General features: G+C 47.6%; 2 protein-coding genes, 1 long non-coding RNA gene and 1 pseudogene across 4 annotated transcripts; 2 read left to right on the top strand and 2 right to left on the bottom strand.

Annotated features, from left to right (window-relative positions):
* Positions 1 to 145: 145 nt before the first annotated feature.
* On the bottom strand, positions 146 to 811 carry LOC115252340 (uncharacterized). Its single transcript, XR_003890768.1, has 3 exons — positions 774 to 811; positions 263 to 387; positions 146 to 170 (listed from the first exon to the last, which is right to left on the bottom strand). It is a non-coding gene; the product is annotated as an uncharacterized lncRNA (long non-coding RNA).
* Positions 812 to 1,642: 831 nt separating this feature from the next.
* LOC115252477 (nucleoside diphosphate-linked moiety X motif 6-like) lies at positions 1,643 to 6,227 on the top strand. The gene is given in 7 exon segments (XM_029847765.1): positions 1,643 to 1,694; positions 1,750 to 1,887; positions 2,253 to 2,456; positions 3,553 to 3,608; positions 5,337 to 5,380; positions 5,382 to 5,392; positions 5,614 to 6,227. Coding segments are annotated over 7 exon segments (888 nt in total). The 3' UTR covers positions 5,997 to 6,227.
* Positions 6,228 to 6,448: 221 nt separating this feature from the next.
* Positions 6,449 to 13,200, bottom strand: LOC101071373 (fibroblast growth factor 2). 2 transcript variants are annotated; one of them, XM_029847239.1, is made up of 4 exons: positions 13,139 to 13,200; positions 12,571 to 12,712; positions 7,799 to 7,902; positions 6,449 to 7,063 (listed from the first exon to the last, which is right to left on the bottom strand). In XM_029847239.1, the coding sequence occupies exons 2-4, from the start codon at positions 12,698 to 12,700 to the stop codon at positions 6,878 to 6,880; spliced, it is 420 nt and encodes a 139-aa protein (XP_029703099.1). In that variant the 5' UTR covers positions 12,701 to 12,712; positions 13,139 to 13,200; the 3' UTR covers positions 6,449 to 6,877. The 2 variants fall into 2 exon arrangements, with proteins under 2 accessions (XP_029703099.1, XP_029703098.1); XM_029847238.1 differs by lacking the exons at positions 12,571 to 12,712; positions 13,139 to 13,200 and adding an exon at positions 9,343 to 9,979.
* Positions 13,201 to 13,330: 130 nt separating this feature from the next.
* LOC115252337 (caltractin-like) lies at positions 13,331 to 15,041 on the top strand (annotated as a pseudogene).
* Positions 15,042 to 25,863: the final 10,822 nt, after the last annotated feature.

The raw sequence follows: 25,863 nt of genomic DNA, 5'->3' as shown, positions 1-25,863 counted from the left end.
GAAGGTTACCTGTTTTTTGCAGAAGCACCTCCTCAGCCCTCAACATGGCACCCGTGAGCGGCTGCACCGTCACCCTGTCCCCTGTCTTCACTTTCAAGACACTCTGGACACATTTCTGCAGACCAACTTTTCCTCCAGGAAAGGTTAGCAACAGGCCACCCTAAACACACCTGCAGCGCAAGTGACAGGTTACAAATAGGGGTTAAAGGTCGCCCTTTAGTTGAAGTAACACCAAGAGAGCACGTGATAAAGACAAAGGGACCTCCTGATGTCCCACGGTGCTGGTCAGGAGGACCGGTCTCCCGATGCAGACGCCGGCCGCCTTCATTGAATTGAGGCTCAGCTGGACTAAGGATGATCTGCAACTTTTAGGGGTTTTGTCATCAGCTGAGGGGGAAGAATAGAAATCAAATGATCATAACTGTGAGAGAATTAACGGATTACAAGAACTGAACCTTTGAGTATCCTTGAAACACTTTAGTGATGGATAACAGTGATGGGCATGGGATGACCACATCAGAACATGTACATTATTGAAACATATACCACACTGAACATTTAAAAATACGTTTATAATTAAATACATCCGTTATAATTACAGTTTCATTGAACCTTGTGCTTCGGAAAGAGATTGTCAATAACGACTGATTTCGAGATGGGAAAAGCTCAGAAGCGGTGCGAGCAGAACCATGGATCTTATCCGTGAATGGTTCCTGATTTAGACGGGGTCCAAATGACTAAAGAACTGCCAGGTTCCTTCAGTAACATCGCACCTTTATCAATAAAATCGATGACAGTAAACGAGTTGCTGTTCAAACTTTTGCAGGCCTCCTCCTTCGTGGCCGGATGTGTGTAGACTGGAGTCCTCCTTCGATAGGACGGAACCGTCTCCTTCACTGCTCCGTTTTGATTTACTTTTGTTTTCTTTGAGGACATTTTTACTGTAAAAAACGGCCCACGTGAAAAATTAAAACGTGTAAACAGAGAGCGGCACCATTCACTTCCTGGTGAAAGTTTAGCCCCGCCCCCTTTTTACCGTAATCCTCAGTGTTTTATGGCAGGCGGAAGTTATGTCGTCTTTCCCTGTTTTATCCAGCATTTATGGAGTATGTTTAAAATGATTTGCGAAGAAAAAAATATCTTTTTTGAATGATTTTATTGAAGCCTGAGAAAGAGTAATGAAAAACTTCAAAATTAATGAACGAATTATATTTCTTTCTTCCAGCAGAAACCACAAACTTTATTACAAATATTTATTTTTTAGTGGTTCCGTTTTTTAGCAGTCCAACACTTAATGGTGCACCTATTGTTGTGTCCTTTGAAAACACATTGAATAGATTATGTCTTGAAATTAGTAAGAAATAAATCTGTTTGAGCAGCAGCATTTAACTCATGCTCTTTAAAACTAGAGACCCGCATTAATAAATCACTGTTAAAGCTAAATATTATATATATATAGCTAAATATTCAGCACTGTACATGCTGTCTATCATGTCTCTGAGATTCTCGGCCTGTTTTTTTAACAGGTTCTTACGGCTTTTATGCAACTTTCGAGGGGGGGTTTACGTAACAGCGTACAGTATTACGGTATACACGCGGTAGGAAGCAAAACAATAATTAACGTTATTTTAATGAATAAAACATGGCTGCTTGTGCTCTTCACGACCAGGCTTTTACCGTCTGTGAGGAGACGGGTCAGCAGCAGCAGAGCTTCGGCTTCTTCGGGTGTTTTCGTGCCGTCGCCGCCAGTTCTCAGCTGCCACGTGAGGACGGAGGCGGCTGCACTGACGGGGAAAGTGGACCGGTTCGGCGGGGTGACGGTGAACTTGGGACGGATCGGGCTGCCGACCGACATCAGCGAGAGCTCGTTCAGCCGGCTGCTGCAAGGTGGGAGAGGAGTCGCTGCTCCAGTTCTACTGAAACGATGAGATTTAAACGCAGAGTTTGGGACCTAAACACATGACCTATATGTCTAACACTGTATCTACAGGGGACTATTTAAACAACACAAAAACATTTAAAAAATAACAAAACAAGCCGTGCCGTCCAACGTGTCTTTAACCAGTGGCTGACTCAGGATATTCGAGGGCCAAGGGCAGGTCATGGGGGCCGCCTATATAACTTCCACATACAGAAATAGACCAGTGTTTAACATAAGTGAATAATGGCCCCCGAGAGCCACGAGTGTCATATGTCACATGTTGTGGCATCGAGCAGGTATGGAAACAGGTAATTCTAACTGCTCTCTGCAGGCTCTTTGCTCCAGTGGAGAGCAGAAGGGAAAGCTGCGGTCTGGCTCCACGTGCCCATCTCGCTGAGCCGATGCGCCTCCGCCGCCGCCGCCCACGGGTTCACCTTCCATCACGCCAAAGACGACCACGCCGTTCTGACCCTCTGGCTGGGAGAAGGGGAAAGCAGGCTGCCAGCGTTCGCCACGCACCAGGTTGGAGTCGCAGGTAGAGTTTTCGAGGACGAAGGTCCAGAGCAACGGCCAGGCTCCGTTTCTTCAGTTTCGTACTGTTACGCGCCGTTTCCCACTTCCTGCGATGACATCAGCGCCGCATTCAGACGAAACCGTGAGCAACTCTGGTCCTACTGGTTTCGTTTTAGTCACATGACCAGATTCCACATGTTGGATAAGAAAACACAGATGTGACCAAGTTATCTGGAAAATAATCTTGTCCAAAAAAAACCCAAAAAAAAGGGACCTGTTTCAAATTACTGTGAGTGCAGGGTGTCGCTCTGGCCAGCAGAGGGCAGAGTGCCGTTTGCGCCTCTTATCCTGGGTGCATGTCAGAACATGTCCAGAGCATCCTTGAGCAACGGAATGTGGTCCTGAAACCCCCTTTATTCCCAAACGGATGCAACATCAACTGATGAAACGGAGGTCAGGAATCTGAAAGTGTTTAGACGGTTTGTGTTTATTTGCCTGGACTGCAGCTGCTGACGGTGGAACACAAACATCTCCCTCTCCTGACCTATGACGTTCCAAAGTTTCACCTCGATTGCTCGGAGTCGCGACCTTTTTGGTGGAATCCTGATCAGGACCCCTCGGGAGCGTCCCAGCGATCTCCAGTTTTCCAGAAAAGCCTTTCCGATCTCTTCATCTCGTTTTGTTTCCTAACCACAACGATAGCCTCTTTTAGCAGCTGGGCCTCCTCCCGCGAAACGCCATCTGGCACCACGGCCGGAGTTGACATCAGTTTCCACGCCGAGGTCCAAGTCAGGCCTCGGAGACAACCCATCCCTCTTTCATTTAATGGTGCTTGTCGTGGTCAGCCGGAGAGTTTTCCTCTTCCTCCTGAGCCGCGTTGGTCACGACATCCCAAATAATAATTATAAAAAAATCTATTCCCACATGTCATGTGTGAGCGGAGCGGAGCCAAACAGGAGCCGCAGGTGTTTTCCTCCACATGCTGCCATTTTATGCCTTATTTAACAGCCTAAACTCCCTTTAATTATTCTTTACTGGAGATGGCTTCCTCCCACAGGCTTCCTGGTGACTTTGGGCCATGTGTGAAGTAACTGAACCCTTTCTGCTGTTTTGTCCAGGCGCGGTTGTTGATGAATCCAGTGGCAAAGTTCTGGTTGTACAAGACAGAAATAAGGTATAAAATTCCACTTTATTGTTTCAGCTCAACCCTTCAATGTTGATAAGGAATTGTGATTAACTTAAGGTGTGTTCACTGATGAGGATGAAGGAAAGATCCTTTCACACAGGCACTAATGGGAATCTCTAGAATTTTATCGTGTGTTTTTTTCTCCACATTTCATAGATGTAGCATTCTAAGACCAGAAAGTTTGACAGGTAGAGAAATCCAACCATCTTCTGACTCCCGCTCACACATGTGTGAATGCATCATCGCTCCCTGGTGTTTTCTGTCAGTCCAAGCCATCAGAAGCTCGGCTCTCCTCACTCTTTTTGGAGGATCAGTTGTTGTCAAGTCCTCACTTTTTCTTCTTGAATCTTGAAGTTCCTTCTGCAGTATTCACACATGGGGCTGATCTGGAGACAGTGTACGACATTAGAACAATTTACACACGCAGCTGTTGTGAATGAGATCCTAATATCACTATTATGATGCATGTGTGAAAGCAGGAAATGAAGGAATTTATCACGTAAACATCCTCCCTCCAACTGAGAAATGAGAGCAAATATGCTGTTTGTGGGTTTACTGGTGGCCCCCCTCACTGGAAGCCCCTCACCCCCAGCCCCGGGTCACCTCCGGCCGGCTCTGTTTACACATGCTGGGGGCTCTGATGTCACAGCGCGAGCCGCCCGTTAGCCGTGAAAGAGCGCTGCTGTTGCACCCACAACCAGCCCCATTCAGATGTTTCCACATGTTTATCGTCTCATTGGACTAATTTCAGATAATTTGCAGGCGATTGCGTCACAGTGCTGAGATTTGTAAACTACTCGTGTTCCGAGGTAACAGTAATTAGGCGGTGCCTAACGAGGCTTTTGGACCCCCCCCCCCCAACAGAAGCGGTTTTGATCCCCGTTCCCGTCTTTGGGAACCCTTCAGCGCGGCAGGAATGGAGACTATAATGTCGACATGGCTTCGGTCCAGAACCGGACTGAGGTGCCTGGAAGTGAGCGGAGGTTATTCTTCCTCCTCCTCCTCCTTACTGGAAGTGGACTTAATAATCGTTGGCAGCCCTCCGTCATCGTGTTGTTTCAGCGGACAGTTGGGGGCGCCGCACAAGCCGCAAAGACTTTATCGTGATTCCGGGGAGACAGAATGATGACTGCAAGGATTTGCTTTAAAAGGTCTTTATTACGTCAACAGAACGGCTTAAAAACGCCTTAAAAAATAAAACAATTTGACAGCAAATGTTAAAAACAATGGCTGTGGTGCCGCAGAACAAGGAAAACAAAAACCTTCCATAACAGTAGCTACAAAAATATAGATATATGTCCTCATACACGACAACAAACACGACTGTTTATAATTTAACCAGCAGCAGACTGTCATTCAATATTAAGGCAAAGTGGTGAAACGCGTCTCCAGAGCAAAGAGCTAGCCGTGAACCTATGCTATGATTTCCAACTCATGGACTTGATTCTTGGATGTGCAAACCAGGGAATCACAACAACAGCGTCATTAATCCCGAACAGACGCCCAGAAATGTTATCAGCTGGGATTTGGAGCTGCAATACCAGGCGTGACCACCAGGCGACCTGGAGGCGTGTCTCTTTTACGTATCCATTGTAATGTGTACGGAGGGATTTATGAGAATGTTTAGGGAAAAATGGAAATGATTAGCATCGGCGAGTGCAAGGCCTAAGATTTTTACAGCAGCGCCGTCGTCAAATTCAACTCTCCTCATTTCAGACAAAGAACGCGTGGAAGTTCCCCGGAGGCTTGTCTGATCTGGAGAGAAAACATCGGTGAGTGACTACAGCTCGTACAGTACACCTGGGTATCTACGCAAGTGCCAAGCGAAGAAGGAAACTCGTACAATCGTTCGCACTGGAGAAAATCAGCAATATCAGCAAAACCTCCCCTTTAAATTCACCTTTAAGCAGCTTTTTTTAGCCCGACTCAACCTAAAAAGCAGCTTTACGTGTTTTTTACGGCGCCTCTGACGGATCGTGTGGCCTTTCCTCAGGCGTCACTGCGGTCCGTGAGGTCTTTGAGGAAACCGGCGTGCGCTCCGAGTTCCGGTCTCTGCTCAGCATCCGGCAGCAGCACAACCACCCCGGCGCATTCGGCATGTCGGACATGTACATCATCTGCCGACTCCGCCCCCTGACCTACGACATCAACTTCTGCGTCCAGGAGTGTCTGCGCTGTGAGTGGCTGGACCTGGCCGAGCTGGCCGAGACCGTGGACACCACGCCCATCACCGCGCGGGTGGCCAAGCTCCTGCTCCACGGCCTGGAACGCGGCTTCCACGCCATCGACCTCAGCATGGAGGAGATTCCTGCTGTGTACTCTGGGATGTTTTACCAGCTCTACCACCGGCCGCTTCCACAGATCACCAAATCCTAGCATGCCGGCGGAGGTACCGCGGCACCGCGGTTAGCAGTATTACACATATTAATTAATTAATTTAATTTATGAGGACTGTGATTACTTCAGAATTGTGGGAACGGTGACCTCTTGCAACCTGCGTGACACTTGTAGACTGTATCTATATTTGGGGGTCACTTCAGAGGTCCCACAGCTTCCAGCGGCCAAGCTGGGAGTCCGGCGTCCTGCCTTAATTAAATTAAGTTTTGATTAAATTTTGATGTTATTAAGTTGACAGACTTAGATGTGTTTCCTGTTCAAGCCCCGCCCCCCAAACTACAACGGACTGAGTAAACGCACGCACAATCAGGAACCGACGAGCCGGCAGCTCCTCGGGCCGCTTTTAACCTGGGGGTCTGGGCTCAACAAGAGCCTCGAGGTTACAGACTTCCACGTTACTCTCAGAGATGTCACAGTCTGATGCCGTTGAGTTGAAGTCTAAATAAAACTGTAAAGTTTAATCATCAATGCACCACTTCTGGAGACGAAGCGGATTACTGAGACTGCAGAAGACTGTAGAATACATGACGTTTTTTTAGGGAAACGTACTACAAAGTGAGCGAGTAATCAAGTTTATCTTTGAAGTGTAGCAGAGAAGGGTGTTGTAATTTGACAAGTTTAAGTACGACACCTTGTTCTGGAGTAATCGATAAGCAGCGAAGAAGACTGGACATGGACTGTGGTCGTATCCAGCACAGCCGTGTCGACCGTAAGTGATGTTTTTATAAAGATAATCTCAGGAAGTCGGAAACTGAAATATAAACTACAGTAGATTGAGAGAATTTTCTTCGATCCCTTCTCCTCCGCGTCCCGGGAGTGTCGGTGATGGAACCGTCCGGCTTTGCCCTCTTGATGTCAGCTTAGTATTTGGCCGACATCGGAAGAAAGAGGATGGCCTTTTGGCCCGGTCCAGTTTTAGTCCCAGACTTGTAGTTGCCAGTTCGCGTCAGTCCCACAAACATGTTGGGGTACTTCCTGGAGCGGTAGGTGTTGTAGTTGTTGCTCTCGAGCCGCTCTAAGAAGTGGCATTCATCCGTCGCTCGTTTCTATGGAGACAAGAACCCCACAACAAATCAGAAGGACCGAAAGCCTGCAAACATTTACTTTTTCGGTCATTTACTACTACATGCATTAAAAGTATGTCAGATTATGACAATTTGTGGCAGATCGTACTTGAATAAACTGTGTCACATGACCGCTAGCTGTGCCAGAAGCTAGCTGCTGCTGACAGTAAAAGTGAACTTTTTTCAACCCATAATAAAATCCGTTGAACCTGAAGTTGCACCTTAAGTGTTAATGCCATTCTCAGATGGGGCTGCAAACTCAAATCCCAATTACGCAACGTGATATTAACCCTGAAAACCAGACATTATGTTATTACCAACGCTGACCACAGAATTTTGGCCAAAGCCCGAGGACACGATGACGGCGTCAGGACGGAAAGAAAGACAAATGGTCGAAGTGATCAGGTCTAAATAATGCTCAGAACAGAAAAACCTGGAAAATCTGTCCTCTGTGGCGCAACAGAATCACTTGGACCTGTTTAATGTTGTTGTTACCACTTTATTCAGAGCTGACGTGACCAAAAAAAAAAGCTGATTACGTCTCTTTGCTGATGATGTGACTGTAAACATTTCCAGCGAATAAAAGCTAAATGCTGCTGATCAGAGCAGAACTGTTAACATTATTTACTTTAGCTGAAGAGAACATCTTCAGGGTTACATGTTCAACATTAATTTGGGAGCAATGAAGCCCAGAAATTGCTGTTTCGGTCAACTCACCATTCCAAACAGTCGTCCATCTCTGTTCATGGCCAGATAACGATTAGCACAAACCCCCTTGATGACCACCTCCCCCACAGAGGTCGCCTGGAGCTGAAGCTTTACTGAAGAAAACAGAGAAGAACCGATTTAATCAAAGTGAAGGAATCGCGTCCAAAAATCATTGCACAACGCGAGCGCGTTCCGTGTTTCAGTACCCGAGAGGATCATCAAGAAAGGAAGACGCCTCGATGCTAACGTCTGCAATTTAATCCAATGTAATTGTTAAATGACAGGAAATAACACTCATACTTTCACATTTAATCAGGACGTCAATGAAGCTAGCGAGCGGGACACGCGCGCAGCCGTGACCTTCTGAGCCCTCTTTAGAATCCAGATTTTCAGAAGTAATGGAAAATTGATGTGCGTGACAGCTAAAGGCGCAGCGAAAACACCGCGTTTCTGCCTGTGTGAGTGGAATCACATGCCGACACAAAGGAAGAAAAGCCCCAGTAGGCTAAATTAGAGATTCTGTCAATAATTATTCCAGAGGGAGGTTTTTCATCTGTCCACCGTCAACACGGTTCCTGTCACTGGCACGTGAAAAGTGTGCGTTCTTCCTGTCATCTAGTCCTCTAAACTAGTCCTGGCAATGATTGTCTGGGTGATATCCGTGGCAAACATTTGCCAGAGAACCTCATGGTCCCTGAGGGGCGGGCACAAAAACATCCCAGATGGCAGCTCGCGGAAGTGTTGGGTAACTTATTTTAAAAGGTCTCGCTGGCAGATAAACGTGACCGTGGAGAAAACTTGGCAGGATTGTGGACGCTTAACAAAAGAAGCATTGAGGCAGCTCGGCAGAGGTCATGCTAGCAGAAAGGCAACATAACGCTAACATGTTGAATGATTAAACCCAGGCTTCCTCCGGAGAAACATGCAACAAGAAGGTGTCATCGCAGGGACCATTAGCCTGTTTGGCATCTGAAGCTAATCTGGTGATGTAAGAATTCAAGATCCCACAAGAGGAGGTAATTTAATGATTCTAAAAATAGCTTTCCCGTATGAAGACGTTTGTTTTGGAGTACCTGCTGGAAACCTGAGCCTGATACAGACGTTCAGGCTGATGTCACATCCTCTGAAGCATCAATGACGCAGATCAAAGAATCCATCAAAGTGAAAAGAGCATCTAATGTTTCCCTTTACCTGATCAAAGCAGTAGTTCTCTCACTGTCAGTGATGAGAGAACAGATCATATTTGAGATTCTTAAGAGCAAACGTTACCGACGCGGCCGGAGATCTGGGAAAACGGGAACGTTTCCAGTCGGAATGGCTGCGACTCAAACGTTAAGCGCATTTCATCACATTTCCCATTGATTATGAAACTCAGAGGTGCGTTTCTCCTCAACCAGCCATTAAACTTTCCGCCAGCAGCCCGACGCACGCCTACATTAAACACAGCAAGCTGGAAAAGTCTCATCGCTCCTCCATGTTTTTTGCTTCCCTGTTGCTTTCTGAAAGGAGCATAAAGGAGCATTGAAGGCGAGGAGGGGACTGGGAACGCTTACTGTGGGGGTCAGTCTTCTCCCGGGTTCCGTCCACGGCCCCGTCGGACCTGATCCTCAGGAAGAAGCCGCCGTTTTTACAGTACAGCCTTTTGGGATCCTTGAAGCTCCCGGGAGGAAAACCGCCGCTGCCGCCGTCTTCAGGTGTGGATGGAAGTGTTGTGATCCCTCCCGTGGCCATCTCCTCCTCCTCTTTCCCCTGCTTGCCGGCGAATGCCTCTTGTGTGGAGCAGAGCGGGAGCCCCCAGTGAGGCCTCCCACCTCCCACTGACTGTTTACCTCCTCCCCTCCTCCACCGGACTCCTCACTGATACTACTTAACCTCAGAGGTCACTTTCCTTCCACTTCCCTCTCCCTCTGGGCAACAAAAGCCCTCCCAGTCCCGCGGCCTGAAAATCTCCTCTAGAAGCGAGTCGAACTGCCCGGTTCGAGTTGTTATTCTCTTCAACTGGTGGTTGTGGGGGGGCTGCAGGCGGGTCCCCCTCTTCTTCCACTCCTCGTGCAGTGAACTCTGTAAGGCACGGCAGCTGGATCCGATCTGTGGGGACGGCTTTTCCCTTTGGGCCTCAGTTCGCATGCGCCCTCGGAGCCCCACCACACATGCTCACGCCCACCAGCACTCGTGGATTTAACCAACCAAGACGTTGAGAGGGACAGGGTGGGGAGGGGGCGTGCTCCTGGGGCCCTGGGCTCAGAACACCAGCAGCAGTGACAGGCGTGCGAACAGAACCAGCCTTCTTTCATCCCGTCTGAAAAAAAAAAAGAGCAGCGGCAGCAGCAGCGAGGAGCAGATGGTGATGAAACAAGTGATTTTATCCTCCGTCTCCTACAGGAGGAATCAAACGCGCGGTTCGTTTTAAAGCTAATGTCATCCATCATCAGGATAGAAGCTGGCCCGGGCTTCAGAGTGGGAGCCACCACATCTGAAGGTCCTGCTGGGTCAGGAAGAAGCCGCCTGACGTCACGCTGGTGAACCTCCTCGAACCTCCTGCGCTTTGCAAACAGGCCACTGGAGTGAGTCAGAGGAGCACTCAAATACTCTGAGGAGCTTCATGAAAGCACCGGTTCTGCTGCAGCTTTGTTGACCAAGCTCATCTCTAGGTGATCAGATCAACAATAACGTGGAACCGTTCCTTCAGAAAGACCTTTCTCTGGACAAGTTCTCAGTTGCATCACCAAGCTGCTGTTATACTGCAAGGGAAGCGTAATAGGAGCGAAGCTGCACAGTAAAACGTGTCCCGTCCCCAGGAGACAGACTGCAACAGGTACGAGTTGTTCTTCAGGGTCAAAGTCGAAATCCAAACAGGTATGAAATAAAAGGAAATAACCCTAATCAAATAATACAAATAAGAATTCTGTGTTTATTTTGGGAATTTGTGTTTTTGAACTCAACAAGTCCTATGTCTCCCCCAGGTGGGCACATCCGGTAGTGCTGTTTAATTCAGAAAATGACAGATAGGCTTTCACGTAAGAGCTTTATTTTATTCTATCCTCTGTAACGTTTACAACAGCATCAGAGTCTCCTGTGAGCCTTCAGTGTTCTGGTCAATCCCTGTGATGACCTCTGCATCTGCCTGTAAGACAGCAGAACCAGATCCAGGGCTCTTCTCCACGCTTCCTGCTTCACGCTTAAACTGTCGTATATCGCTCCCGATGGTTCGCCGTCAGATTTAACTGCTGCACAATCTCCCCGGACATCTTCTTCATGTGACAGCAGTGGTGACATCGCTGCAGACATGTCCGAGCCTCCGCTGTAGTCCCTCAGGAGTCGGCTCAGCTCGGTCCTGGCTCCCACTTTGGAAAACCGTCCCGTGCGGACCATTAACGTGGAGACGTAATCTGTTAATCCCTCCGCCATGAGGCGCAGCACTACTCCCCTGTAGGGGTCAGCCGCCGCCGCCGCTTCCTCGGCCCTCTCTGCAGGTTGCCTGGCGAGGCCCTCCGCATTCTTAAGAAGGTGACGAACACAGAGCATCTCCGTCACTCCGGCACCAGGAAGGAGGACACCGTCTTTCAGCACGTGGTGTAAACGGTACGCACACGCCCAGAACCGGTCCTCCAGGGCCTGCAGCTTGGCGCGCACGCAGCCCGTGAGCACGACAGTGACCAGCCCGGCGTTGACGTCGGCAGAGATGTTCACGGCGCTGGAAGGATTCCCATCACGGCGGACGACCTCTTTCCAGGCGGTGATGTTCACCCCGGTGCCGACGCACAGTCGACTTAACTGCGTGGCGTAAGTCACCGGAACCGCCCCGGTTGCATCTGCAAAACCCTTCAGAATGGAAACCTCGACTTTTTCCACCGCAAGTATCCGACGTCTACAACAGCGCAGAAGAACATTTTCGCTTACCCGCCCACTGACGAGTATCAGGTTGACTTCCAGCCTCGACAGGAGAGCCTCGACCTTGTCCAGCCATTCTTCTTCTTTGCTTGAGCCGGACAAACCCGACCGGTCCCCCACCCGCCTCATACCCGCGTGCCTGTTGAAGCCGAGATGGCGATAGGTGTCTGCCAGATCTCCATTAATCAAAGCGAGCTTCACGCGCTGCTCTTGCAGATGGCGTGCAACAGATGACTGTTCAGCAGATAAGAGCTGAATGCAACCTTGCAAAACACATGCATGGTCTTCTGGTAAACCAGGCAGCAAGCAGGTTACTACTTTACTCACATCAAACGTGGAGGAGCTGTTATCTTTGTAATTTTCTGACTGTATCTGACTGGCTTTGATGACTAAATTCATCGCATCCACACATCCGTGACTCAATCCCTCAGCCACATGCTTAACGTCGGGAGGCCCGACTGCGGAGACCCTTTCAGATTTGTTGTTACAAAAATGTCTGCTGAGCTTCAGACCGCTGAGGCCCGCTCTTCTGCTCTGCTGCCGCGTGCACGTGGAAGCCTTGACAGTTTCTCCTGAACTGCGTGATGCAAAGTTCCCAAAGTTCTTCGCCTTGAGAGTCTCGATCGAGACGCTGCTTTTCTTGCAAATATCCAAACAGATGTCCATCCCTTCGCTCAGAGCTGAGACCGTGCTTCCTACAGAGATTCCCCTCTGAAGGCACTCCAAAGCGACACGGCCCCAGGCTCCTGAGAGGAAGAGCAGGCATCCGGATCCTGTGTGATACACCCGCTGATGGGCTTGAACCGTCTCATGAACGAGCTGGCCCACAGCACAGGTCAACTCCAGGTTCTCCAAGATGCGGAAGCAGGAACCCACAAGAGCCGACTCACCGGTTGTGTCATCTTGAATGAACTTGTAGTTTTTATTGGGGCCCAGGAAGGAGTGGGACACCTCTGCTAGGATGCCGAGTTTCTGCAGACCAACATGCTGCTGGTGGTTGAGAATTCTACTTCCCAGCATTTCCTGAGGCACCTGCATCAAGATAGACACATTTTCACTTTTACCGTGACTAATTAATCAACTTTTACGTAAAATATTATGAAACTTTGGCTTTGTAAAGTGCTGGGGGGGGGGGGGGGGGACCTACACTGTGACAACAGTTTGAAGTATATAAAACCACAGATTATTCCATTTCAGTTGCATAATTGTAATCTAGATTAATTGGGGTAATTCATCAACAAAGAACAAATTCCTACATATAAATATACAATAACTAATCCTTGTTTCAGTCCTGCTAACGTCCGAAAGATACAGCTAAACGAACGAGTCTGTCTCCACAGCAACCACGTTATCAAGTTAAAGTTTTAGGATCTTTAGAATACAACAGTTTAGGAGTTGAGTTGAAGAAGACGGTGTAACAGTGCAAAAAATACTGCAAATAACAGAGATTGGAATTACCTTTTATCAATAACGCGGCGTCTTCTTTCAGCAGCTTTCGTGTCCGAACTCAAACTCGCTGCGTGCTGCGCAGTCTCCATGGATACAGGAAACCATGCAAGCCATTGGTTGAGTCTAGGTAAGCCCGCCCATGCTGTGATGCAATTGGCCAGCATTTCTACGTCACCGGGCTTTTCTGGCTCCTATTGGCTGCGCTTCACGTCACTCCGCAACTATTTGTTGACATCAGACGTCCAAACAAGTTTTTGTCCAGGTTTTTCCGCGTTTGAAATGGTGAATTTTCCAACTATTTCTGGGTTTAAATCTACTCTGTTGTAACGCTGCCTTGTTAAACGTTCACGATTTACCGTGGAAGGATAGCAAATGTTAAATGCGGTCGAATTGGTCGTTTTATAACTTCGGATGGTTTAGCATTTTGCAAACAAGCTAATTAGCATTAAAGCCACGGTTGTGATCGGCGCCGCGTCCTCACCTGTACCTTCACCTGAGTTCCGATCAGTCACAACCAGGTATTTCTCACTTCATTTTCAGGCTTCTGGTTACCGTAAAGCAGCTCCTTCAGCCGCTCAAAGGAAAAAGGCTGCTAAAATCGAACTGACCGAGGAGCAAAACCAAGAAATAAAGGAGGCTTTTGACCTTTTTGACACGGATGGGACCGGAACACTCGACGTAAAGGACCTAAAGGTCGGTGCTCATTTTGCAGCAGATTTAGATCTGATCACCTTTGTTACTCCTCTCCCCTTTGTTTATGCAGCTTTAATGGTCTAAATATTGCTTTGCAAATTACAAGCTGCAGAAATAATAGCAAACCTTCTGCCCCAGGAAATAAAATGCAATTTTAAATTGTGCAATCACGTCAAAACTGCTTAAATTTAAATTTCATGTTTGAAAAGTGATGAAATTGCCCTTTTATTTCTTATTTAACGTTTCCACAAGTGTCACAGTTTTAACTTGAGAGCAGATTAACTTGAAAATGAATTTGTCAAAGTGCTCTTTAATATTTCTTCCATATATTTTTTTTAAACATCGAAGCCGATGGACAAAAACGAGTCACGCTGATATTTAGAATGATGAACTTTAAAAATGTGTCAACGTAAACACGCTTACTAACGTATAAATGATGTCACTTTAAGGCACCTCATCAAACCTGCCTTTTATTAGCAAACCTCTCCATTGCGTGGTATTCTGACTCGATTACTAAGTCCTAGGTGCTTTTTACAACGCGGGTTCTGCGCCTCAGGTCGCCATGCGAGCTCTCGGTTTTGAACCCAAAAAGGAAGAAATCAAGCGAATGATTGCAGACATCGATAAGGAAGGCTCCGGAACAATCGACTACGCAGGTTTTCTTAACATGATGACGCAAAAATGGTGAGTGTGAGTTTAAATCAAAGCCTGGAAACTCTGAGATAGGAAAAGGCTGTTTTAATGATGCGCGACCTCTGGTTTCCCCTTCGTCGTGTTATCGGTCATCGATCGTGTGTCACAGAGTGAAAAAGACTCCAAAGAAGAAATACTGAAAGCGTTCCGGCTTTTCGACGACGACTGCACGGGAAAAATCTCCTTCAAGAACCTGAAGAGAGTGGCGAAGGAGCTGGGTGAAACCCTGACGGACGAAGAGCTGCAGGTCAGCTTCTGCTCGTTCCCCTCCGCGAACATCCGGGGGGCACTTTTACCCGCACACATCTGACTCTGGTCTCCTTCCAGGAGATGATCGACGAGGCCGATCGGGACGGAGACGGCGAGGTGAGCGAGCAGGAGTTTTTGAGGATAATGAAGAAGACCAACCTTTACTGACACCGTCCCTCAGCAGCACCTTCACCGGCCCAAACTGATGCAACTGGAGTGTAAATACCAATAAAATTGAGTTATCTTTTCTAATAAAACCTTTTTTTTCCCCACCAAAGTTGGTCTCCTGCATGAAACACATTGAGTTTAGATGGAGAAATATGAAACTGTGATATGTAAAAGGTTCGGTGTGTTTGGTGGCAACATAAACATGAAGGAGGAAACACGAGGAGGGCGAGATCAGAAGGGAAGTGAACTACAAACCAGCAGGAAACAGTGGCGCTAATGAGAAATGAGCCTCAGTCCCGCCACGTTTGGATTCGGCCCGGCTCGGCCCGGCTGACGATGAGAAGCTGCTTTAGTTCCACTTGGATCCTCGTTCCTGTTTTGTCGTAAACTGATGCTTTTCGATGTCACCGGAATAAAAAGGAATTGTTGTTCGCTTTGAAACAAGTCGCTTACCCGCTCAATTCACAAATGAAAATAAAAACAGGTTCGTTTTCCATGGAGAAAGTTAATTTTCCGACATGGTCGCCGTTTCTGACCACAATCCGGAATAAGTAAGTTAAAACGTGAAGATTTGTCATGAAGTCACAGCACGTTTGGGAGGATCACTCTTCCCTTTTAGGTGGTTTAACTTTGGCCTCATGTAATCGAGCAATTGTTGTGTTGTTGTTGTTGTTGTTAGATTTAATGAATCTATTTTCGTTGAAGCGGTAGAAATTAGGCGTTCATCCCAGCAGAGCGTGCACGCTGCAGCCGACCACGGGCAGATGTCGGCGATCAGACAGTGAAAGTCGAGTGACTAAGTTGAGTAACCGGAATCGCCTCAGTCAAAAGAAGCAGAGTTGACTAACGCAGAAACTCTCACTGTCCTTTCAGCAACAGCAGAGCAGCAGCTTCAGTAGCAGAGCAGCAGCTTCAGTAGCAGCAGAGCAGCAGCTTCAGTAGCAGAGCAGCAGCTTCAGTAGCAGCAGAGCAGCAGCTTCAGTAGCAGCTTCAGTAGCAGAGCAGCAGCTTCAGTAGCAGAGCAGCAGCTTCAGTAGCAGCAGAGCAGCAGCTTCAGTAGCAGCAACAGAGCAGCAACAGCAGCGGCGGCTTCAGTTGCAGCAACAGATACAGCAGAGCAGCAGCAGAGCAGCAGCAGCAGAGCAGCAGCAGCTTCAGTAGCAGCAGAGCAGCAGCAGCTTCAGTAGCAGCAGAGCAGCAGCAGCAGAGCAGTAGCAGCTTCAGTAGCAGCAGAGCAACAGCAGCAGCAGAGCAGCAGCAGCAGCAGTAGCAACAGCAGCAGCAGAGCAGCAACAGCAGCAGCAGCTTCAGCAGCAGCAGCAGCAGAGCAGCAGCTTCAGTTGCAGCAGCAGCTTCAGCAGCAGCAGAGCAGCAGCAGCAGAGCAGCAGCAGCTTCAGTAGCAGCAACAGCAGCAGAGGCGGCTTCAGTTGCAGCAACAGATACAGCAGAGCAGCAACAGTAGCAGCAGCTTCAGTAGCAGCAGCAGCAGAGCAGCAGCAGCAGAGCAGTAGCAGCTTCAGCAGCAGCTTGAGTAGCAGCAGAGCAGCAGCAACAGCAGCAGCAGAGCAGCAACAGCAGCAGCAGAGCAGCAGCTTCAGTAGCAGTAGCAACAGCAGCAGCAGAGCAGCAGCAGCAGTAGCAACAGCAGCAGCAGAGCAGCAGCAGCTTCAGCAGCAGAGCAGCAGCTTCAGCAGCAGAGCAGCAGCTTCAGCAGCAGCAGAGCAGCAGCAGCAGCAGCAGAGCAGCAGCTTCAGCAGCAGCAGAGCAGCAGACGCTCTTTTAGCTCCTCTTAAAGCCTTTCCTGCTCAGAGGAAAAGATGCTCCTGCTGCTTGATTGTAAAACAGCTTTTCAAAATAAACAGGATATCGCAGTGACGTTTTGTTCCGAGCCGCCAGACACCCGTCTATTATTCTGGGATGCCACTGATTGTGAAAGTTCTGACAACCCGTTTAGACACTGAAGGAACCTCTGATGGAAAATCTGAAAAAAAATAATAAAAAACTTCACATTTCTTAATTTAAACCCCCTCTGAAACAGGGCTGAAGCATTGAAAAAGAGTTCCTGTAGCTCCACGTTTCAAACGGTTCAGACCAATCAAGAAGCTTCTGAGAAGCCTCCAAAGCTGATTCTACTCAGTCAAAGCTCATTTTCTTTGTGGTTGTGAAGCCTTTATTAATTAGACGAGTGGGTGCTGCACGCTCGCTTTTGGCACTGAACTTTTTCTGTTGGGAGCTGGTAGAGCGGCGGCCCCCCGGCCTGGCGTGATTCCCCTGCTGCTGTGGTTCAACAGTGGCCTCATTAACACTCCCACTGAGCTGCTTTTCCCAGAAAAGGAGCCGTTTATAAAACAACAAGCGCCGCTCGCACATTAGATGATCCACCGTTAAAGGTCAAAGCGTACAGAGGGTATTTTTTCACCCCCCCCCCCCCCCCCCCCGTTTAATAAGACAAGCTGAGCAAAAGTTGCCACTGTTGAGTCCAGAAGCAGCAGAGACGCATCAGGGGTATGTTTGACTTTTACCAGCTTTCATTGATAAACTGGTCCCAGCTATCACACGTTAGCTAGCATGCTAAGTTAGCCATTAATTAGGATCCTTTAATGCATCTGTAATTCATATTTAGGAACTTAATGTGTGAATAGTTGGTCTAAAATAAGCTTTTAATTTTATTTAAATTCCTAATAAAGTGGTGAAAATATATATATTTAGTGGATTACTGTGAACTTTTATCTGTATTTGTTGCAGACAAATGTTAATATTTGGCACAAGAAAGATTTTAGGCAGGTTTGATGTGGGGAAAAATGGGCAAACAGCTGCTCTTTTCAGCTCTAAACATTTAGGCCATTAAAATCTCAATTACATTTATCACATCTCTCTTATTGTCCAGGAGAATTTTTATTTTAGTCCCCATTAACGTTTAGATCCACAATCTCTGTGGTGAGGCAGGTTTCCATATTTAATCAGATAAGTGGAAAAAAACATGTTTGTTTGCTTTTCCCACTGTTTAATCAGAAATTAATGCAAATTCAGGTTCCATTATTGAACATGGAAACAACTGATCTAAAAACCTGAATCCTTTAGGATATTCTAGACTAGAATAAAGCGGCCGTGTTATCGCTGACGGGGGCCGAGGGAGGCGATCCCCACCCACGCCTCCCAACCCTTCCTGTACCTTTACGGTAATATCGTGCACACTCAGCCTCCTTTGTTTTACCTCATTCAGGCTAAAGTTCTCCTGAGTATTTTGCACGTACACGAGCGGTGCGGGATTATTCGATCGACACCCAGCTTTAGCGGCCGCGCGGCTAATTCGAGCTGTTTTCGCGTCGCAGCCGCGCAGGCGGAGATGCCACCTGCTCAGCGTCCCCAGACCGCAGTGTAGGAAGTCACACTGCCGTCGGTGGGAGGAGGAAGTCAACCATAAAACAAATGTAAACACATGTGAGGGATGTGTGACACCCTGGGGTTACGGGGTTGTTACCTCACACCACCGCTGGAGTCGCCCTGGCAGACCGGAAACGATGCTGGAGATAGGAGGGGAATCAGGAGGAGGGAGAGGAACTGTTGCTTTGATGTCTCACCACACCTGAGGAGGAACCCAGGACGGAGCGGAGCTGCTTGAGCTCCTCATCGGGACACCAGGGCACCCGTGGCGGCCTCGCACCTGAGACCAGATGACTGAAGACGTTAGACAGGACTTCCCTCGTCTCCCAGATACCCTGAAACCAGCCAGCGCCAGCGTCCTGAGGCGGAAGACGCCGCCATGAGCGTCCCAAAGCTCCGACCTCAGCACAGCGGCACCAAACTGGTGTCAATCCTCAGAACTGCCCAGTTTCCCCCGGAACACGTCCAGCACAGGAATTACCATGAGATGCGTGATCTCATTTGTATTCTTGGGATTTTTTAAGAGGTGTGTGTGTGTGTGTGTGTGTGTGTGTGTGTGTGTGCGTGTGCTCTCGTCCTGGTATCTTTTGGTCCATCACTCTTGCTCACTCTGACTCACACTGCGTTTAACACTCTGACCACAAACTGTGACGGCTCAGCGCTGAAATAAAAAACAATATCACGGAAAAAACCCGGCGACGCTCTTCCCCACTGTTCTTTCTTTCTTTCTCTTTTTTCAAGTTTAAGAGAATAAACAACTCCAGTTGCCTTTGATAAACTACTGGATTGAAATGAGTGCTTTTATCATCCAAACATCCGTTTAAAACACAGAAACTCGGGTTTGAATCCCTGAAAGTCCCTGATGTGACGACACTTGAAGTTCCGTCCAAACACCAGTCACATGGTCCAAACATCCCCCAAATGTCCCTTTTTCCCTGGGTTATTTCACTCATCTTTGCTCTCTTTTTTTTCATATTTTTAAATCTCCAAAGACAAAAAATGAAAGAACAAAGTCGTCTCAGGTTCAAAACCAAAGAACGGGCTGTTCTACAGGAGAACGTCGCATTATGACGTCCAACCGGGCTGGAACAGCGGCAGAACCTTTCGACGCATTTTGGTGGACCAGATTTCTAAATTTAGGCTTTAGCTGCCCTCATTTTCCATCATCAGACACTTGTGGTCATTTTTAAAAAATAAACCCGGGTGTTGTGGGGGCAGATTCCCTGATGGCAGACTCTAAATATACCTGTCGACACATTTTTCCCTCCTGAACGTGCATCACAGCGTCCTGCCCCGGCCCGGGGACTCGGGCTGATGCAGCTATCGCACGGGTCCGAGTCCCCACCCACCTTTTCCCTGACGCTGTCAGAGATCAGAGTTTTCTTCGCTAAGTCTCACTTCCTTTTCCCCACTGAAACGAGCGTGTAGACGCGAGAACGTGTGAACGGGCCCGATGGTTTGAGCTGCGCGCGTGCAGGAGTGTGCTGGTGAAACTGCGCAGGCCTCTGAAACCAGGCCGCTCAGGCAGACAGATCACAGGTCCAAAGCACCTGTTCTCCCCGGGTCCAAACGCTCCCTCAAACCCTGAAGAGAAGCGTCTGCCAGGTCCCGAGGTGATGAGGCCTCAGACGCCGCCGTTGACCTTTAACCCCGCAGCCCAACATCAAAGCCCTGGGGTCATCTCCCTAAATAAAGCAGCGATTTCTGCTTGTGCACACTTCCTCCGTCAACGAGCGACGTGTGTTTTCTCGCTGGTCCCGATGCTTCGTCACTGATGATGGTTTCCTGTTGTTGCAGCAGGATTCGGTGTGTTTGTGTAGGTGGCCGCGGCGCTCGCGATGCATTCAGGTTGCCAATACCGCACCTCCGAAAAAAAAGCACCTCTGACATGGTACCGCTGCGGCTCCACTGATTCAGACTGAAATGGGAAGTCCTCCTGTAGCTTCCTGCTCATGCAGCTTTACGTTCACACACCAGCGTCTCCGCGGCCCCACGCACGCGCAGCTTGACGACACCGTCGGATCACGTAGTGGCCAGTGGAAAAGAAAGTCATTAGTCACACGCGCCGGTTTCTGCTGCTTTCCAACTCCTGCGAGTGGTTTTCCTGTCTCCTCAGGAATACGTATAAAAAGGTAAGATGTGCGACACTGCGCATTTCCAGCCAATCTTCTGAAAAGCACCTTTTGACCTCGCCCGTCGCCGACTCTGAGAATATGAAGCCGCTGGTGCTGTGCCTGTTTGCAGTGTGCTGCTGGTGTGTGGCCGACGCGTCGGCCGACGTGTCGGACGACAAAGTGAAGCAGCAGAGGAAGCTGGAAGAGATTCTGAGGGAGCTGGGCATGGTGAAGAGGAGGCTGCAGGTAGGTCCCGGCGGCGTCTCGCTACTTTTCTGCCGAGCGGCTGCGGTTTTCACTCACTTTACCCTCTTTGCCCTCCAGAACAGCAAGAAGATGCTCAGCACGCCGTCGGAGAACATCGGGGTACGGACAACTTTCACATTGTGACGGCAGTTTGCTCAAAGGCTTGTGTAATATCTGTGGTCGCTTAGTCATTGTTGTTGGTCTTCCACCTTTGGTGTCGGCCACTGTGGCAACACGTCAGATGTGTGTGCAAACATGGCGGAGACAGATTTTACTCCTATTTATGGGCTGAGAAGTTTGTTCCTAATTTAGTTATTATTTATTAGTTATTATTTTAGCAAACTAAATGAATATTCCAGCAGATGCTGACAACAACAGCAACGTTGTGCAAAACCCTTGAACATCTTTAAGGAATATGGACAATAGCAGCAACCTGGAAAAATGGAGTAAAATAAATTCATTTAAGGTCAAAGGGAAGCAACAAACTCGTTCGTTCATTTGCATTTTTTTTTTATGTCGAGTGGGAACAAAACTCAGTATTTTACAATAAGTGCGCGGCCGATTTCGACGATCCATTTACTTCTAAATTCGCTCAATTTCTTGTCAGGCCGGCGCTCCTCCGTGAGTCACATCCAGCTCTCAGTTTTCTCGCAGCTTTCGTTTGCGCTCTCAGCCCAAATTTGATGAGTAATCGAGAGAGCGCAGACAAAAGTGATCACTTCCTCCTGCTCGACATGTTCTCTCGCATGCTAGACGCCACTTCGTCACCGGCTGTTATTACAGCCGATCCATTACAATCCAGAAAAAACTTCCTTCATTACTCCAACTACTGACAGTAAAAGTGACAAGAGGCTAAATGAAATGATTAAATTCCACATGAAACTGAACACAAAGCTTTTATCAACTTTTCTGCAGGGAAACGTGGAAATTGTGAGTTTCAGTTTAACACAAACAGTTTGATTGGAAAGTCGACAAATGACAAATCATGACAGAAACCTCAGAGGGAAAAAAAAAGACAGTTTGGTGAATGTTTTACTGCTGCTCGTCTCGTCTCGTTAACACGCGGTCGTGTTGCAGGACTGCTGCTGTCTGTCCGCGCTGAAGTGCTTCCGAGAAAATTTCAAAGAGATCTTCAGCCTGACAGACCTACCTCAGAAGAAACTTTACCGGAGCCTCACAAATACCCTCACTGTGAGTACGGCTGGAAAAAAATGAAAAGTGCAAATTTACACGAGCAGTGATGCAATAATCTATTATTTTGTCCATTTTAGGAAAAGGGTCTGGACTTCTGCGATTCCAAAAATGTAAGGAACATGACCGATATTTGCCCAGGTGCTCTTATTCTGACCTGTGATTCTTTTGGAGTCAACAACTTTTCCTCCTCTTTGTTTCTGCTCAGTCGACCTGCCAAGACTGCCACTCGCATCCAGAAGAGAAGGCCGAGAAATTTTTCGACAGATTGAATTCTCTTATTCAAAAGGTACATTTGAAAAGCAGCATTTGTCACTTGATGTCGAGTCTCATGTTCTAATTCTTATTTCCCTCACTCTTGTAGGCCATAGACAGGCTGATGGTGTACCAACAAAACAACTCCTAACCAATCGGGACAGAATGTACAGACAACACTAAAAAAAAGAAAATTCAAACAATGTTCTATTCTTATTTAATTATTTATTTCGATGACTGTGGTATGCACTGATGCAGAACATATTTTCAGGAAAGCTACTTTTCTGCCACCTAGTGGACATGGCAGTTTCTTTTTTTTTCTCCACTGAAAGTTCTACTTTATTATTCGTCTCAGTTCTCAGTATTGACATTTATTCTCTGTATGTGGTGATCTTTTTTGTTCGAAGTTACTGTACATTTCTATAATAAAATGAATGCAATAGTAAATATTGTGGTCATCTTTTAAAATACTATTTCTAATCTAGTAAGTAATTGGTCATTATGGACAATTTTAAGTTAATTAATAAGCAAATGAGATATTAACTGGAAAATTTACCTCTCATCGAACATTTATCCACTTTTAATTTGAATTATTTCTCCATCCGAATTTCAAGTTCATTCACTCGCCGCTAGAGGGCGCCACAATTGAGCCAGCTCTCAGAAAGTCTCAGAAACAGACCCCCCCCCCCCCCCCGAATCAAATAATTTAATTAGAATCACTTTTAATTCTGTAAAAAAAATAATTTATTTGCCATTTTTATTTTGCCATTTGTCACCTTTCATTTCTATTGAACTAGAATTTACATTTCCAATGTGTTCTCATGGTTATTCTCCTTTCTTCTTAAACAAAGCAGGAAATCAGACTTTAAAGCCCTAACTTTAAAAAATAAAAAAAAATAAATGCAAAAGCAAATCACACTTTTCTCACAATGACAGGTGTACACACCTCAGCAGGACCCTGGAGTTCCCTGACGGTGGAGGGGATTTCAATCTCACCAAAAAACAACAGATTTCACCCAGATGTTTTCCACACCTGCAGACTCAAACCCACGATAGGTTGACCTCACAGAAAAGGCATTTCCTCCGACCGGCTGCTCTACTCAATACGTGACAAATGCATCCTCAAAGATGGTGGTTTCACATGTTTCATGGAGCAGCGTGAAGGTGCGGTTGAGCTAAAGTGACCCATTCAAGTTGTTTAAAAACTCCCCAGAAACGTCGTGAAATGCGATCATCATCCTAAAGACTCCAGTTTGTGCACGTAGAGCCGAGTCTCCCATTTGCACCCCCCCCCACCACCTTAAAGTCTGAATTAAGAAAAACCCTAGACAATTAAATTTTCTGTGTGGAGGAACCACACTGCCTCCCCTTGGTCACATGACCTCCACTTTCACATTCGTGGTAGTTTCTGAGAAACCTGGTCTGTGCGTGTTGTGGGCGCGCCACTGGTCGCAGGATCATCTTGATATGTCTCTACCCTACCTCGAATCCGGCACCAATGACGACGAGCCTCATTTTTCCAGTGAGGGAGACGCAGATCCACGTCACCGCGTCGCCCCCGCCAGAAGATGCTACTCCAATCAGTTCTCCGCGGCTTCTCCAAGCCGACCGCGTCATCCTCCAGGTGGGATGGCTAACCACCGGGTGCTGATGCTGGCCAGCCCATAAATGCATGTTTCCATCATTTCAGGAGGGCAGATCAGGAGGGTGTTGCCGTGCAGGAGGCGCAAAAAGAGGATGTGGTAAAACAGGCACATCAAGGCTGGAGAGATGGAAGTAGATATCTACGTCTCTGTGAAGCTTTGTTCCAATACCTGCATAAACAAATGTTGAAACCGTCTCATCTGTCACCGACCTGCAACCGTGCAACACTACCGGCACGCAGGGAAATAAGAAATAATCCCTTAAAGAATCGGGACCGCAGCAGGAATTCAAGAATTGATCACGACGCGAATCTCAACGGAAAGGGAAAATATTTAAATGGGCGAACTTTCCCTGTCGTACTGAGATATCCGTGTAGAAAACACCTCCACTTGACCTTTGGAGGAGACCTTGAAGGCTTCTCAACAGAAAAAATGACTGTTGACTGCACTGGAATCTATTAGTGGACGTTCCCAAATCAGCGTCCCGAGCTGTGAAAAGTGGTCGGATGGAGAGAAAAACACACAAAAATGCCAAACATGAAGCAGAGAGCTGAACAAATATTAGCACGCGTGAGTGCGGCTGCACACCCGTGCCTGGATATCATGACGTCACCGTTAATATCATGATTTCTGGTGTGGGTGAAGGGAAGAGGACACGGAAACAGCAGGGATGCCCCCACATCACAAAAAACTCCAGGAATACAAATTTCCCCACCCACGTGCAAATCCGGTGTGCTTTGTGGCTCCGGACCAAAACCTCAAAATGAAACCTAACCCCGTTTAAGTTGCCACAACGCAGTAAAGCAGGTGTCCGAGAGAAAACCGCGACCTGCGGGGGCCACGCTGCCTCTGGTATCTGGGATTCTCTGGGGAATTCCCACCTTGCGGTTTTCTTTGCTGTGGCGCGAGCTGTGACGCAATTAGGAGAGAACTGTTCAGTTCTTGGGTGCGCGCCCTCCTCCCGCCACAAGCGTGCAGAGTCTTGAGGACATTAGTGGGTTCCATTGGCAATAATCTACTTTAACCCAATTTTCTCCAAAGACAATCCGGTGTTTCACGACCACCTGGATACAAGCACAAACACCGAGGCAGGAACGGGGCAGCATCTGCCTGACTGGCCTCAGCAGCTTAGCGCTTTTCCCTGGGGAAATTTAGGAACTTTTCTGTGCACAAACATCATGAAAAAGCGCAGGAATCGCCCTCTGAGTATCTAAAAGTTGCATCACGCTGTAGTTGGGTTGGTCCAGAGATGAAAGAAGCGTCCCACCTGGAAGTCTGCCCCTTCGCCTCTGACCTCTCCCATCAATGGGGCATTTTCCTCCATGTTTCCTCTTTCTTTGACCATTCCTTTGCAAGTGAAGGTCCCAGTAGATCAGCAGCTCCTAAAATACTCAGACCAGCATGTCTGGCACCAACAACCAGCCACGTTTAAAGTCGTTCAATCCTGATTCTGATGCTGGTTTGAACTATTAACTATAACTAATAACTATTTGTGCTGACAAGCAACCCAGCAGGTGGACCTAATAAAGTGGCCGGTGAGAAGGAATAAAGACACGGAGCGTGTTACGCCTTTATCCTGACGGAGGTTCACTGGTGTCAGGATAAAGGCGTAACACCATGATCTTTCATTTTGAGTGCGTTTATGTTTGCTAGTATCAGACCGGATGCGAGAGAGATGCACAATAACAAGAATCTGCACTACGAAAAAGAAAGATAAATTAAACTGCTAACAAAGATCTCAGTATTTTATCTGTATCTCCAGACCACAACTACACGACACTGGTATGAGGAGACAACAGCTGAGGAGCAGGCTGCTGTGGACCGGTGCTCCGGCTGGAGAGCCAGGCAACAACATGAAAGAATAACAAAAAAGGGGCATAAAAAGCTGCAGTTCAGAATAGAAATGTATGAAAAGCAAACTGAAGTTGATGAAATGTGGTCAGCCTTTAAAGTCTGAGATTAAGTTGTTCTTGATGGTATCTCAAAGTCGTAAACACGAACAAAAGACAATTTAAATGACTGACAATCAATGAAAGTTGAAATAAACATAGCAACAATAATCCACAGCTTCCTCACAGCACCAGTGAGCACCGGCGT

This window comes from Takifugu rubripes, chromosome 14, assembly GCF_901000725.2.
Source record: "Takifugu rubripes chromosome 14, fTakRub1.2, whole genome shotgun sequence".
Lineage (NCBI taxonomy): Eukaryota > Metazoa > Chordata > Actinopteri > Tetraodontiformes > Tetraodontidae > Takifugu > Takifugu rubripes.
This window is presented reverse-complemented; position numbering and strand designations above follow the sequence as displayed.